Source organism: Phocoena phocoena, chromosome 4 (genome assembly GCF_963924675.1).
Source record: "Phocoena phocoena chromosome 4, mPhoPho1.1, whole genome shotgun sequence".
Classification (NCBI taxonomy): domain Eukaryota; kingdom Metazoa; phylum Chordata; class Mammalia; order Artiodactyla; family Phocoenidae; genus Phocoena; species Phocoena phocoena.
In genome coordinates this window covers 100,443,136-100,459,195 of record NC_089222.1, presented here as the reverse complement: position 1 = coordinate 100,459,195, position 16,060 = coordinate 100,443,136, and the positions used below count along the sequence as shown (strand labels likewise).

The window sequence follows — 16,060 nt, the reverse complement described above, 5'->3', positions numbered from 1 at the left end:
TCAGGATGTCAGTCAGGGTGGATCCAGGTCTCGCGGGGCCTGCACTTTTACAATCTAGGGAGATGACTCTAAGAAATGAAGAATGATGGGTATGAACTTCATTAGGTATGAACTTGCAAATTTATTCAGAACAGAAATGGTAAGTGGCCTGCAAGGGAGGGGCCCTGAAGTTGAAGCTCTAATGCTTCCTAGAAAATCTACATCTCAGGCCATTTCTGAGAGTGGCTGTCAGCCTGCCCCTCCTCCTGTACCTTTGGTGTTTAGGTACCAAAAGTCATCTGAAAGAACACACATTGCTCTCAATGATTAATATAAAGATGCCTATTTTTATGTCTTATGACTTTGAAATTGTGTGATAATCAACTCTCCTTGTTAAACTATCTTGGGGGTAATGAAAGACAAAGCTGAGACTATAAGTTGATTTGAAAACTGAGTTATAACTATTATAATAAGTGGTTTCTGTATCATTCACGTGTACAGCAGTTTAAACTTTCTTCTGCAAAACATTTCACGTGGTTTGATGTTTATTAAACATAAATTGCTTTGCTCTCTCTAAGCATAATAATCCCTATATTATATTCCAGTATATCATTTACCACCTAACTAACTATGAACTGAATTCTACATCCCTGTGAAAGTTAGGACTTTCACAGCATGTTTTTTAATAATAAATTTATTTATTTTTGGCTGCGTTGGGTCTTCATTGTTGCATGCGGGCTTTTTCTAGTTGTGGCGAGCGGGGGCCACTCTTCCTTGCGGTGCACGTGCTTCTCATTGCAGTAGCTTCTCTTGTTGCGGAGCATGGGCTCTCGGCGTGCAGGCTCAGTAGTTGTGGGATCTTCCTGGACCCAGGGATCGAACCCGTGTCCCCTGCATTGGCAGGTAGATTCTTAACCACTGGACCACCAGGGAAGTCCCTTACAGCTTTTTTATACATTTCTTTTCTTTACAAGTGGAACTGATAGTTACTGACTCACTTCTGGAAATTTCTCACGAGCTTATTTCACTCTTTTGTAGAAAACTGGTGCCATTTTACCTTAACATTCTTATTGCTCCTCTTTAGTTTATTATGTACCTCCTCTCACTGTTCTGGATTCTCTGAAAGAGAATTGGTACATGGAGTAAGGACTAGTGAAGGCTGTCTGAAGGTTTTCCTAGGCCACAGATGGCTCCCAGAATGCCACTTAATGCACAGCCAGCTGCCCTCAGTGACAAGTTTCGTTTTGTTCTGTTTAATCCCTGTATTATGCCACATCTCTGATCTGTGGTGGTAATGGGGGCCAAGTTAATGCTTTTTAACTGTGAAATTCATTAGATTAATATATAATGAGGTATAGTTTATTGAAACCTTGCCTAGGTTTTATAACTGAGACATCCCTGCCTGTCTAGAAAGAATCTGCAAAGCTGGAGAGGTAGCTCAGCCTCTCCGTGGTCATGCTGTCCTGACTCTGCACCAATCTGATGGTTTAGATTGTGTTGGCAAGAAGGGGTAGAGGGAAGGTCATATGCCTTGTTCATCCATTCATAATTTGGCCAAGCCTGATCTTGGCTGTGGAGAGCAGGAGGCTTCGTCTGAACCAAGCAAGGCAGCCACCTCGTCTAAATGCCTACTTTCTGAAAGCACCATATGCCATGACCTGGAGTCCTGCTGAGAATTTCAGATGCTCTTGGCAGTCCCAGCTTATTCTCCTTAGCTTGATAACCACCTCAAGCAGGGCTCAGCAAACCTTTTCAGTAGGGGCCAGGTGGTCTTTTCAGTTTGTTGGCTATCCTGCCTCTGTCACAAGCATTCAACCTGCCATTGTGGGTGCTGAAGCAGCCGAGGCCAATCCGGAAAGGAATGGGCGTGACTGTGTGCCACTGAATGAGTCTCCAGGCTCCAGACACTCACCTTGAGGCGCTGCACACTTTGACACACTGTAACTTGGCCCGATTTGAAGGCCCCTGGGGTCCTGAGAAGTATTTGCAAAGGAGCTAGACCTTGAAGTAAGAGTTCAGACCAGATTTCTGTGGATAATTTTAAGTAGCCCTTGCTGGGAGTTGTTGTGGAAGGAGGTGTGTCTGCAGAGGTCACTGGAGCTGTCCAGAGAGGCTGTGAAGGACGTGGGACAGTGAGCCTAAGAGTGGAGAGGAAACAGGTGGTTTTTAACTGGGTGATTAGGGAGGAATTACGGTCTATCTCTGAACGTTAAAATGTTAGGAAAAAAACTTGGTATCATCAAAGGAACAAAGAATCCTAAAGCTGGAGGGAACCTTGTTTTGGACGTAAGAAAACCAGATTCCTGATGAATCTAAATCTTCTAAGCCACAGTCCAGTGGGCTTTCTCCTAGTCCTCCCTGCTTTTTCCGTTAAAATATACAATTACACAATGTTTTTTCTTAAAAACAGTCTACAAACCTGGAGGTTTTAAAGAAGGAACCCTACATGGTATAGTAAGAGGTATTTTTGTTAAAAGATTGCTTTCTATTTTAAGCATCCCATTTTTTTTCTTTCCTCTTCTCGTATAGGTGGATAGCTTATGAAGGATCCAATTTCTTAGGAAGACAAATCCTACTCAAGCCTAATGAGATCCCGAATTGGACAGCATTCAGTGGATGGAAAACAATTGGTTCCCTCCGTCCTATGAAGCAGGTAAGGAGAAGAGAACCATACGATCCAAAATAGCTCCATTTCTTAGTAGAAATGTCAAAACCCACAGCATCTGAACTATGGACCGTTTAATTTAGTTTGCCATTTATGTTATAGGAGGATCTGATTAGGATGGGGATTTGATAGATTTTAACTAATTCATAAAATTGTACCTAAGGTCAGCACTGGGTTTTAGCTTTGAGTCCAGAGTCCTATTGACCTTGTTGCCTTTTCATGGGAAAATAAGTATCATAAGCTCTGTGGCAAGCAGTGGAAAGAAGAATGAACTCTGAGAGTGCACTAGTTTTACTTCCTAAGTACTTGGCTTTTTCCCCCACTTATGTAATACTCAGGATGGATCCTGGCAATTTAATTAACATAGTATTTATTGCACACCTACTGCCTGTCAGTCTTCTATTCAAAAGCTTCCCACTGCACTTCGGATATAGTCTAATCTCTTCAACGTGTCCTATGTGATCTGGCTCCCCCTGGCTTCTCCAGCCTCATCTCTCATCATCTCCCACTCACACACATGGCTGTCACATGCACCAGCGCACAGAGTGTTTTCCCACGCTTAACACAGGCTCTGCCCTCTGTCTAGAAGTTTCTCCCCCCATTCTTTGCCAGGCTAGTTCTTACCTCTCCTTCTAAGTTCATCTGTAGTTTCAGGTCCTCCAGGAAGCCTGTCTCACTCTCTCTCTAAAACCAAACTACATCCTTAAAGACCTGGTTCTTTTTCTACAAGACACTGCCTGCAGTTTGTCATGACATAGTTGTTGTTGGACTGGGTGCTTTCTCACTCTGCTAGAAGCCCTGTGAAGGCAGGGGCTGTGCATACTCTACCTTGTCACAATGTCTGGCACATTGTAGGAACTCAGGGACTATCTGTTTAATGAAGGAATGAATGTATAAATGGATAAGTGAATGTTTGACATTATGCAGAAAAATTATGGAAGATGTATAAGGGTAGACATGATTTTGGCCTTCTTGGAGCTTACCTTTTTGTTGGGTAAAAAACATGTCCAACTCAAAGCAGTAATATAAACTGCAAAATGGGGAGGGGCCAAGATGGCAGACTAGAAAGACCCTGAGCTCACCTCCTCTCACAAGCATACCAAAATCACAACGATCTGCAGAACAGCCATCGATGAAAAAGACTGGAACCTACCAGAAAAGACATTCTGTAACTGAAGACATATAGAAGGAACCACAACGAGTAGGAGGGACAGACTTGCAATATAATCAGATCACATACCCCTGAGTGGGTGACCCAAAACCTGGAGAATAATTATATAGCAGAAGTTCTCCCAAAGGAGTGAGGGTTCTGAGCCCTACATTGGGCTCACCAGCCTGGGGGTCCTGCACCAGGAAGACGATCCCCCAGAGCATTTGGCTTTGAAGGCCAGTGGGGCTTAATTTCGGGAGCCCCACAGGACAGGGGAAGATAGAGATGTCACTCTTAAACGGTGCAAACAAAACCTCATACACAATGCCCAGGGCAAAAGCAGTAATTTGATAAGAACCTGGGCCAGACCTACCTGCTGGTCTTGGAGAGCCTCTCAAGGAGGTAGGTGGCAAACGGATCAGTGAGCTGGAAGACAGAGTAGTGGAAATCACTGACGCTAAACAAAAGAAGAAAAGAGGAAAAAGAAAGAGGACAGCATAAGAGCCCTCTGGTACAACATCAAGCACACAAATATTTACATTGTAGGGGTCCCAGAAGGATAAGAGCAGGAGAAAGGGCCTGAGAAAATATCTGAGACATAATAGCTGAAAACTTCCCTAACCTGGAGAAAGAAACAGTCACTCTAGTCCAGGAAGCGCAGAGAGTCCAATACAGGATTAACCCAAAGAGAACATACCAAGACACATTGTAATTAAAATGACAAAAATTAAGGATATAGAGAGAATATTAAAAGCAGTGAGGGAAAAGCAGCATATAACATACAAGGGAACTCCCATAAAGCTATCAGCTGATTTTTCAGCAGAAACTGCAGGCCAGAAGGGAGTGGCATGATATATTTAAAGTGATGAAAGGGAAAAACCTACAAGCAAGAATACTCCACCCATCAAGGTTCCTGTTCACATTTGATGGAGAAATCAAAATCTCTACAGACAAGCAAAAGCTAAAAAGAGTTCAGCACAACCAAACCAGCTTTACAACAAATGTTAGAGGAACTTCTCTAGGCAAAAAAGAAAAGGCCACAACAAGAAACAAGAAAATTATGAAATGAAAAAGCTCACCGGTAAAGGCAAACAAGCAGTAAAGGTAGGAAATCATCCACACACAAAGCTAGTCGGGAGGTTACAAAGCAAAAGTAAAACCATCTCTATCCACAATAAGCAGTTAAGGGATACACAAAACAATTAGGTGTAAAACATGACATCAAAAACAGTAATCATAAGGGGAGGAGATTACAAATAGAGACTAGTTAAAATGCATTTGAGATTAAGAGATCAGCAACTTAAAGCAGTCATTTATATATATAGACTGCTGTATAAATACCTAACGGTAACCATAAACCAAAAATCTACAACAGATATACACACAGAAAGGAATGCAAACATAACACTAAAGATAGTCATCAAATCACATTAGAAGAGAACAAAAGAAGAAAAAAGGGGAGAAAAGGGCCTATAAAAACAAATCCAAAACAGTTAACAAAATGGCAGTAAGAACGTACATATTGATAATTACCTTAAATGTAAACGGACTAAATGCTCCAACCTAAAGACACAGAGTGGCTGAATGGATACAAAAACAAGACCTGTATATATGCTGTCTACAAGAGACTCACTTTAGATCTTGAGACACATACAGACCAAAAGTGAGGGTTTGAAAAAAGGTATTCCATGCAAGTGGAAATCAAAAGAAAGCCAGAGTAGCAATACTTAACATTAGACAAAATAAGACTTTAAAATACTGTTACAAGAGACAAGGACACTATATAATGATCAAGGGATCAGTCCAAGAAGGTGACATAACAATTGTAAATATATATGCACCCAACATAGGAGCACCTCAATATATGAGGTAAATATTAACAAACATAAAACAAGAAATTGACAGTAACACAATAATAGTAGGGGACTTTAATATACCCCATTCACATCAATGGACAGATCAGACAGAAAATCAATAAGGAAACACTGACCTTAAGTGACACATTAGACCAAATAGATTTAATTTATATAGAGAGAGCATTCCATCCAAAAGCAGCAAAATACACGTTCTTTTCAAAGTATACCTGGAACATTCTCCAGGATATATCACACGCTAGGCCACAAAACAAGCCTCGGTAAATTTAAGAAAATTGAAATCAAGTATCTTTTCCAACCACCATGCTATGAGACTAGAAATCAGCTGCAAGAAAAAAACTGCAAAAAACACAAGCCTGTGAAGGCTAAACAACTAAACAACCAATGGATCACTGAAGAAATCAAAGAGGAAATCAAAAAATACCTATGGACAAATGAAAATGAAAACACAACAATCCAAAACCTATGGGACACAGCAAAAGCAGTTCTAAGAGGGAAGTTTAGTGATACAGGCTCACCTCAGGAAACAAGAAAAATCTCAAACAACCTAAACCTTACGCCTAAAGCAACTAAAGAAAGAAGAAACAGAACCCAAAGTTAGTAGAAGGAAAGAAAGCATAAAGATCAGAGCAGAAATAAATGAAATAGAGACTAAAAGCACAATAGAAAAGATCAATGAAACTAAAAGCTGTTTCTTCGATAAACCTTTAGCCAGACTCATCAGGAAAGAAAAAAGGGGAGAGGGCCCAAATCAATAAAATCAGAAGTGAGAAAGAAGTTACAGCCGACACCACAGAAATACAGAGGCTCATAGGAGACTACTACAAGCAACCATCTGCCAATAAAATGGACAACCTGGAAGAAATGGACAAATTTTTAGAAAGGTATAATCTCCCAAGACTGAAGCAGGAAGAAATAGAAAATATGAACAGACCAATTACAGGAATGAAATTGAATCAGTAATTCGAAAACTCCCAACAAACAAAAGTCCAGGACTAGACGGCTTCACAGGTGAATTCTACCAAATATTTAGAGAAGAGTTAACCCCTATCCTTCTGAAACTGTTCCAAAAAATTGCAGAGGAAGGAACAGTTCCAAACTCATTCTCTGAAGCCAGCATCACCCCGATACCAAAACCAGACAAAGATATCACACAAAAAAAGAAAATTACAGGCCAGTATCACTAATGAACATACATGCAAAAAGCCTCAACAAAATACTATCAAACCAAATCCAACAATACATTAAAAGGGATCATACACCATGATCAAGTGGGATTTATCCCAGGGATGGAAGGATTTTTCAGTATCTTCAAATCAATCAATGTGATATACCACACCAACAAATTAAAGAATAAAAAAAACATGTTCATCTCAACAGATATAGAAAAAGCTTTTGACAAAATTCAACATCCATTTACAATAGAAACTCTCCAGAAGGTGGGCACAGAGGGAACATAACTCAACATAATAAAGGCCATATATGACAGACCCACAGCTAACATTATACTCAAGGATGAAAAGCTAAAGAAATCTCTAAGATCAGGAACAAGATAAGGATGTCCACTCTTGCCGCTTTTATTCAACACAGTATTGAGAGTCCTAGCCACAGCAATCAGACAAAAAAAAGAAAGAAAATGAATCCAAATTGGAAAGAAGTAAAATTGTCACTGTTTGTAGATGACGTGATACTATACAAAGAAGACCCTAAAGATGCCACCAGAATACTAGCGCTCATCAATGAATTCAGTAAAGTTGCAGGATCCAAAATTAATATGCTGGAATTTGTTGCATGTCTATACACTAACAATGAACTTTCAGAAAGAGAAAGTAAAGAAACAATCCCACTTACCATTGCATCAAAAAGAAAAAAACACCTAGGAATAAACTTACCTAAGGAGGCAAAAGACCTGTATTTGGAAAACCTTAAGACACTGATGAAAGAAATTGAAGACAACACAAACAGATGGAGAGATTTACCGTGTTGTTGGATTGGATGAATCAGTATTGTTAAAATGACCATACTTCCTAAGGCAATCAACATATTCAATGCAATCCCTATCAAAATACCAATGGCATTTTTCAAGGAGCTAGAACAAATAATTTTAAAATGTATAATGGGAACAAAAGACCCCCGAATAGCCAAAGCAATTTTGAGAAAGAACTGAGCTGGAGGCATCACACTCCCTGACGTCGGACTATACTATTGTACAAAGCTACAGTAATCAAAGCATTATGGTACTGGCACACAAACAGACACATACATCAGTGGAATAGGATAGAGACCCCGGAAGTAAACCCATGCACCTACAGTCATTCTATGACAAAGGAGGCAAGAATATGTAATGGAGAAAAGATAGTCTCTTCAATAAGTGGTGCTGGGAAAACTGGAGAGCTACCCATAAAAAAATCAAATTAGAACATTCTCTAACACCATATACAAAAATAAACGCAAAATGGATTAAAGACCTAAATATAATACTGGATAGTATAAAACCCCTAGAGGAAAACATAGGCAGAACACTCTGACATAAATCACAGCAATATATTTTTGGATCCATCTCCTAAAATAAAGGAAATAAGAGCAAAAATAAATGGACCTAATTAAACGTAAAAGCTTTTGCAAAACAAAAGAAATCATCAGCAAAACGAAAAGGCAATCTACTGAATGGAAGAAAATGTTTGCAAATGATATGACTGATAAGAGATTAATATACAACACATAAAAACAGCTTGAATAGCACAACACAAAAAACGTACAACCTGATTTAAAAATGGGCAGAAGAACTGAACAGACATTTTTACAAAGAGGAAGTGCAGATGGCCAACAGGCACCTGAAAAGATGTTCAACATCACTAACCATCAGAGAAATGCAAATTAAAACCACAATGGGATATCACATCACACCTGTCAGAATGGCTATTATCAAAAAGAAGACAAAAAAGAAATGTTGACGAGGATGTGGAGAAAAGGGAACCCTTGTGCACTGTTGGTGGGAATGTAAATTGGTGCAGCCACCGTGGAACACAGTGTGGAGGTTTTTCAAAAAACTAAAAAGAGAACTACCATATGACCCAGCAATTCCACTCCTGGGTATATGTCCCAAAGAACCAAAAACAGTGATTCAAAAAGGTACGTGCACCCCAATGTTCATAGCAGCATTATTTACAATTGCCAAGATACGGAAGCAACCTAAGTGTCCATCAACAGATGAATGGATAAAGAAGACGTGGTGTGTGTGTGTGTGTGTGTGTGTGTGTACACACACACACACACGATGAAATACTACTCAGCCATACAAAAAAATGAAATTTTGCCATTTGCAGCAACATGGTTAGACTTGGAGGGCATTATGCTTGGTGAAATAAGTCAGAGAAAGACAAATACTGTATGATATCACATGTGGAATCTAAAAAATACAACAAACTAGTGAATATAACAAAAAAGAAGCAGATGCACAGATATAGAGAACAAACTAGTGGTTACCAGTGGGGAGGCTGGGGAGGGGTAACATATAGGGGAGGGGGAGTAGGAAGTAGAGACTATTGGCTGTAAGATAGGCCCAAGGATGTATGGTACAACACGGGGAATACAGCCAATATTTCGTAATAACTGTAAATGGAAAGTAACCTTTAAAAGTTGTACTAAAACTTTTTTAAAAAATTAAAAGATAGGGGCTTCCCTGGTGGCGTGGTGGTTGGGAGTCCGCCTGCCGATGCAGGGGACACGGGTTCGTGCCCTGGTCCGGGAAGATCCCACATGCCGCACGTGAGCCATGGCCACTGAGCCTGCGCGTCTGGAGCCTGTGCTCCGCAAGGGGAGAGGCCGCAGCAGTGAGAGGCCTGCGTACTGCAAAAAAAAAAAAAATTAAAAGCTAAGAAAAGTGCAAAACAGTGTGTAATCATCTAAAAGCCACAGGCAATGCCTGATTCAGAGGAAGGAAGCAATGAACATGTGTGGGAGTGGTGGGAGGTTTCACGGAGGGTAGGAACCCATGCTAGGCTTTAGGGGTACTGTGGCCAGCAGATATGCCATTGGTACTTCTCTGAACCCTTTAGAAACACTTTCACACTTGATTCCAACAACAGTCTTTTAGGGTAGGAGTTATTACAGTTGACTCTTGAACATGGGTTTGAAATACGTAGGTCCACTTATACTCCAATTTTTCCAATAAATACTACAGCATTACAGTACTACAGTGATCCAAGGTTGGTTGAATCCACAGATGTGGAACCGAGGATGCAGAGGGCCGACTATAAGTTATGCTCAGATTTTCAACTGCGCAGAGGGTTGGTGCCCTTCACCCCTGCGTTGTCTAAAGGTCAACTGTATTCCTGTTTTCTAGAAGGAAAAATAAGGCTGAGAGAGAGAAAACAAATTGGCAAAAGTCATCCAAGTGTCAGAACCAGGATTTGAACCCATACCTATTATGCTCTAACATCTGTGTTCTTAAAACAACCACACCCTACTTTCCTCCAATATAAGAGAAGCATTTACAGTGTGGTCCCATATACTTCAGGCACTGAGCGAGTGCAGGTAGCACAGTGGGTATAAATGCTGAGGCTCTGATTTTCAGATCTGACATGTAAGCGGTAAATAAATGGTAGCCGATAAAGTTACCCTAATTATTGGTCTTGCTGCCCCCTTCTCTCTCTCGCTCTGTCACACACACACACCCCATGCTCATCCCTACCACTCTGGTTCTGTTGGTTCAAATCCTAGCTCTGCCACTCAGAAGCATTATGACTTGGGGTGAGTCACTTTATTTCTTGGCACCTCAGATTCCTCACTGATGAAACAGTGATCACACTGCTTACCTCTCAGTATCACTGTGGGGTTAAATAAGAGTCTGACACAACACGTGGCTCATATGGCTGTGGTAACACATTTATTTGGAAAGGTTCTTTATTCATGATGTCCTTTGAGAGAACCAGAGATGCCCTACTGAGGGATACTAAACATCAGTGCACTTTCTTGGCAGAGTGTGTGGTACAGGATTTCCTGACCCTCACATCTTGCTTATTCCTCAGTCCTGTCACATGAGATGATGGGTAACCGCCCTGAAAAGCCGTGGGGAAAAAGCACGGCTGAAGTGGGATTTCGGTTTAGCTTTTACCGACTATATGATAACGCTTAATCCCATGTTGTTAGAAACTTTAGAAGCCAGGTTGGATGCTGAGAACATTTTCCTCACTTTTGAAAGGGGTTTCCTTGCTGGGGAAGGATGTCCCTGCCTATTGTTCAGGGCCCTGAGATAAAGAATAGCTAGAACAGTGTCCTCTGATTTTACGTAGTTTTTTGACAATTAACATTATATATTATTCTCCTTGCATTGTGCTTTGGGAAATTATTCCTGGTTAAACGTTTAATTTCAAAATAATATTTTAATAGATTATTTTCCTTTGCTTATTTAGGCCACAGCTTTGAAACGCAGCAAAGGAATTCTAGGTTTCTGAAACAGTATCATGGGTCCTATTTCCTTTTTGGTAAAGCTCTTGGCACTGCTTTAGTTTATATTCTTGTTTAGAAATTCAGGAATCATTAAAATGTGATCCTCTTTGAGCTTGGGAATTAGGAAGTCACTAAGGTAATTATCTGCATATCGGTGTTTAAATGTATAATTACAGAGGAGTCAGACTACAAGTGTGTAATAAGGGTAATTAGTACCTTGCTTGAGTTAATGGATTAAAACTGTGATGTTTGGTCCTAACATAATTGGAACTCTGTCATCTGTGAAGGTCACACCTGTTTTCTTATATATATAATGTAAGGAAACTGTAGCAAAGAATGTACTGAAGTGTCCAGAATTAATTGCAGTGGGAGATTTATATGATTTATAGACTTTTGAATTATAGGAATTTAAGTACCTACTGTTGCACTATGAATGTGGAAGTAGTGGTTTGAAACACTTAAAACATTTTGCCTAGTAGAGGTCTTTTTCACCTGCTTTAAATTACCAGATTAAAAAAAAAAAAATGTCTTTCTACTTGCTCATTTAAGTGTTCCGAATGTTTATTTCCTTAGGAAGGCAAACTTTAACTGGTCTCATGTTGACCCATCTTAAGTTTCAAAATAGAATATTCATTGGTGGGTTTACCATGATACCTTGTTGAATTTACCTAGCACTTACATGTCTCAGAGTGAAAGTGCTCTTTTGTTAAATAACAGATCATGTGTTACTGTTATTCGACAGGGTTGTAATTGGGATGCCAACACCTGACCCAAGGTGGGGATGTTGGGTGTCCTGTGTTATATTACATTAAGACTGGAGGCCTAGGTCCTGGGGCTGAAAGAATAGTTTCTGTGGAGCTTCAGTCATGTGCTGTGTCCTCTTGTCATCTTATTTCACTGCCACTTTTGGAATCGGTCTCATTCCCTGTGTCTGAGAGTAACTAGTGCATTTCTCACACACGCCTTAGAGCATCAAGGGTGAAGAGGGAGTGTTTTGGTGCAGACAAACCTGGCTCCTCCTTGTCTGCGTCACCCTTATTTACAAAAATGCGGGTCATAATTGTACTTTCTTGAGGGGTTGTTCTGGTCATTAATTCTGACTGTGGCCCAGAAACCATTTAGGACTAAGTCTCAATAAATAATAACTGTTACCCATAGAGGCAAGTCCCAGATTTAATATTTTATTTGCAAACTTCTTGTATATATGCCAGGCCCAGGAGATGAAGTCCTCTGTTACCCAGTTTTTGAATACCTACATAGTGATCACCTACATGCATGGTCTCTTTCCTTGACATATTAAGGTCAACAAAGTATAAACAAAGAAATTACCAGTGCTACTAGGGCCCTCAGCTACCTGGGTTTTTCAAGACCTCCCATAGCATTCATTGGGCACTTAATCATAGCTCAAGCCAGTATGTCTGATGATCGTACTGTCGCTGCTAAGTTGTTGTTACATCCATGTAGGTAGTACCCTGCCCTTATTCCTACTCCTCTGCCTTCCTCAGGCCAGCTGGGACATAGTAGTTAGTGAGTGAACCTCATTAAGTGCCTAATTCTGCACTGCCCCTTGCCATAATGGAGTGCGAGTGAATGAAACTACTACCTTTCACCCTTCCAAAAGAGTGTATTTCAGAAAAAGTATAATAGAGACTGTACAATTTAAGCTGTGTGCTCTGTGGTGTAAGGATTTGTTAATAGAAAATATTAATTTACACACATCTGCTAAAGTGAAACAGCTATAAATAAGCTAAATTCTGTTACCTCTCACATCCCCCTCAAGCTCTCCTTTGGAAAGATTGATTTCCAGATTCAAAAGGTATTTTCAAAATGTCTCTGTTCCTCCCGTCACAGCCTGCAGTGTACATTAGAATAAAGAACCGAGCCCAGGATGAGTATCTGACGGTCACCGGAAATGTAGCTGACACAAGGGCAACATCTGTGTGCATTTCTCCCTACAGTGGGAAGAATACTCAGATCTGGCACTACTGTCGAGGACTCTTTAAATCCAAGGTAACCAACCCCACTGATAGTATACCCTGCTTTCCGGTCTTTGGTCTTTTTCGTTTGGAAACCAGAATCTTGCCAAATCAAATGGCATGATAAAATAATGCAATTTCCTATCAACAGTTTTTTGCATAATTATAAGAACATTGACATATATATTACTGAAGCATCTAGGTGAAATGGGCTTAGAAACTAGATTTTCTACATCAAAAAATTCTCTATTTTAAGTAAAAAGTAAGATTAACACATACTATGGATATTCCTAAATGGTTTTTTTAAACCAGTGATAAGTCACTGTACCCAAATGGACAGTGTGCTTTTGTGAGACGTTCCTTACACTCTGTGGCCCAGATTAATTTAGCTGTCTTTGTGATTCCAAACATGTTGAAGCCTCCTCATCTTCAAAATATACAATGAAGGTAGAAGAAAGCTGCTGTTTTTTGGAGGAAGCTTAGAAAATAAAATTTAGGTTTCTTTGTTTTTCTGCAACCCTTCCATTATGTTTGATGCTGTGGGGAATAAGACACCAGTTTTATTATATCACCAGTGGATTATCGACCATTTTCTCATGCTTCAACAAAAATGAAAAGCACTTAAAAGTAATTATTGTCTGGGTATCTTTCACATCACCCAATGTTTTTTTGGGTTTTGTTCAGTTTTTTTGCGGTGTGTGGGCCTCTCACTGTTGTGGCCTCTCCCGTTGCGGAGCACAGGCTCCGGACGCGCAGGCTCAGCGGCCATGGCTCACGGGCTCAGCCGCTCCGCGGCACGTGGGATCCTCCCGGACCGGGGCACGAACCCGTGTCCCCTGCATCAGCAGGCGGACTCTCAACCACTGTGCCACCGGGGAAGCCCACCCAATGTTTTTGTAGGAAAAACAGGCTCGACCTTACACATTTATTAAGCTAACAGGGATTCAACATTTGATTGTAATTCAACAAACCTTTGACCATCTGTTGTCAGATCCAGACCATCCTTTTAAAAACAAGTACCTCTAGTTCAGTACGTTTATTTCCATACCATCTCCTTCCTTCAGCCATAAGGAAGACTTAAAAAGTTGACTGAATTTATAATTATGCTAGTTTTCTTTTGAGATTAGACAGTCATGTCTCTGATCTGTTCACATGAAAGAAAAGGGGCCCAATCCAATTGATTTTAGTAAACACAGTACTACCAATTTATTTCTTGACCCTTTTAGGCCAGTGACACATGTCTCGATGTGATTGGTGGTCGAGACATACCTGGAGCTAAAGTTGCCCTATGGACTGAACATGGGCAGTTCAGGCAGAAGTGGAGACTGAACAAAAATGGGACCATCAGCTCCTACCTCAGTGACCAGCTTGTCCTTGATGTTAAAGGTAGGCCTGTGATGAAACCCAGTGTTCTGTGTCCTTGGATATTCCTTTTAAATTCCAAGCCTCCTCCTCCTTATGGGTAAAAGAAGTCCTTATGCATAAGGGAAATATTAAATCATTTTAAATTATGCTTGAAAAAGTCGAGATATGCCATTTTAACAAAACAATTAGCTATATACGGCTCAAGAAAAAGCCTGAGGACCAAGCCTACAAAGGTTTTTGTTTATCAGTACAGCTGTAAAATTTTCATCTTCTACATGATCTTTGAGAACATTTCTAAATTTGAAGCATCATCAACCATAAGATGTCATCCATTTCCTAAAGAAATATTTCTCACTTTCTGTTGTGCATTGCTGTGGTCCTTAAAATGTCTGATCCTTTACATTTATCATTTAAACTTGTTTTTGAGTCCAGCCAAGGTCAGGGCCAATATTATTCAGTGCTGTCGCTTTAATTGAGTTCGTCATAGCCACTCTTGGTGTAGAAACTAAAACCCAGTACCTGCCGCTGAGCTAGAGCACTCTCAGAGCACTGTGTTAAGAATCCCATTGTCAGGGCACACCGCTTATGCAAACATCTATTATACCACTTAGCTTTTCAATCAGTCATAATGTCTGATTTGAGGTGAAGAATAGCCACGCCCGTTCAACCTCAGTTTCCCATTTCAGACCGCTTTACAAATGACATATTAATCTACCCCAACAGTGAGTGGGCTGAGCAAAAGCCTGTGAAAACTGTGAAATTGCTAGGCACCTGTGTGAACAAACAATCTTTCCTTTCGGGATTTCTGTTTTAGGAGGAAATTATTATGACAAAACTCATGTAATTGTAAATGAGCCCCTGGAGGGAGAAGAAACACAGAAATGGGACATTGAAATATTGTGAGAGAATCTGCAGCATCCCTGAGAGACAGCAAAGGGAGAAGGACCCTCATGCCCCGTGAAAAGGAAGCTACCTGTCCTCATGCTTCTGGGATCACTGAGCAGAATGAACTTCTTCCCCAACCTTGACGACTATTGTTGTTAACCACGGAGAAGCTCAAATTATTCTTGCCAGTCATCCAGTGTTCCTATGAAGAATGCGTTAACGATTTCTGGGAAAGGTTCTACTCCTGCTTGATCTCCAGCTTCGGTGAGCAAGCTTCTTGAAGTCTCTTCTCTCTCCTTTCCACCAAACATGAATCCTATCCCTGATAGCCATTATAGGACACTGGTGATGCTGTCATCCTGTGTTAATTAATCTCCTAGTAGATGTGTGTGTGAATGCAAGGCACAGAGAAGCAGAGTCCTGTAGGTCAAGTCATACTTTTGAAAGGATGAATAATATTTTTAGCAATATCTGAAAACATATTTAATAAACCTTACTATTAAGCTGCTGTATTAGATAAACATTAAAGGTTCCCTATTGAAGCTTTTATAACTGAAGCATCGTAAGTATTCACACTTGTAACTGACCCCAGGGAGGGGACCTCAGCTTTGTAAGGAAAAGGCTCAAGTACAGGAGTGTTTTCTGTGGCTGTTCTTTGCTCGGTCCTTCAAACTAAAAAAGCACAAGTAGCCTGCGGCTGTCCTTGCACTCGTAA

At 40.4% G+C, this 16,060-nt stretch overlaps 1 protein-coding gene across 1 annotated transcript in view; it reads left to right on the top strand.

Annotated features, from left to right (window-relative positions):
* CRYBG3 (crystallin beta-gamma domain containing 3) overlaps positions 1-15,363 on the top strand; it is a 110,620-nt gene extending 95,257 nt beyond the window's left edge. The window contains exons 19-22 of the mRNA XM_065876753.1: positions 2,509-2,632; positions 12,971-13,129; positions 14,322-14,481; positions 15,275-15,363. Of these exons, the coding sequence (XP_065732825.1) occupies positions 2,509-2,632; positions 12,971-13,129; positions 14,322-14,481; positions 15,275-15,363 (532 nt within the window). The remainder of the gene's footprint in view (positions 1-2,508; positions 2,633-12,970; positions 13,130-14,321; positions 14,482-15,274) is intronic.
* Positions 15,364-16,060: the final 697 nt, after the last annotated feature.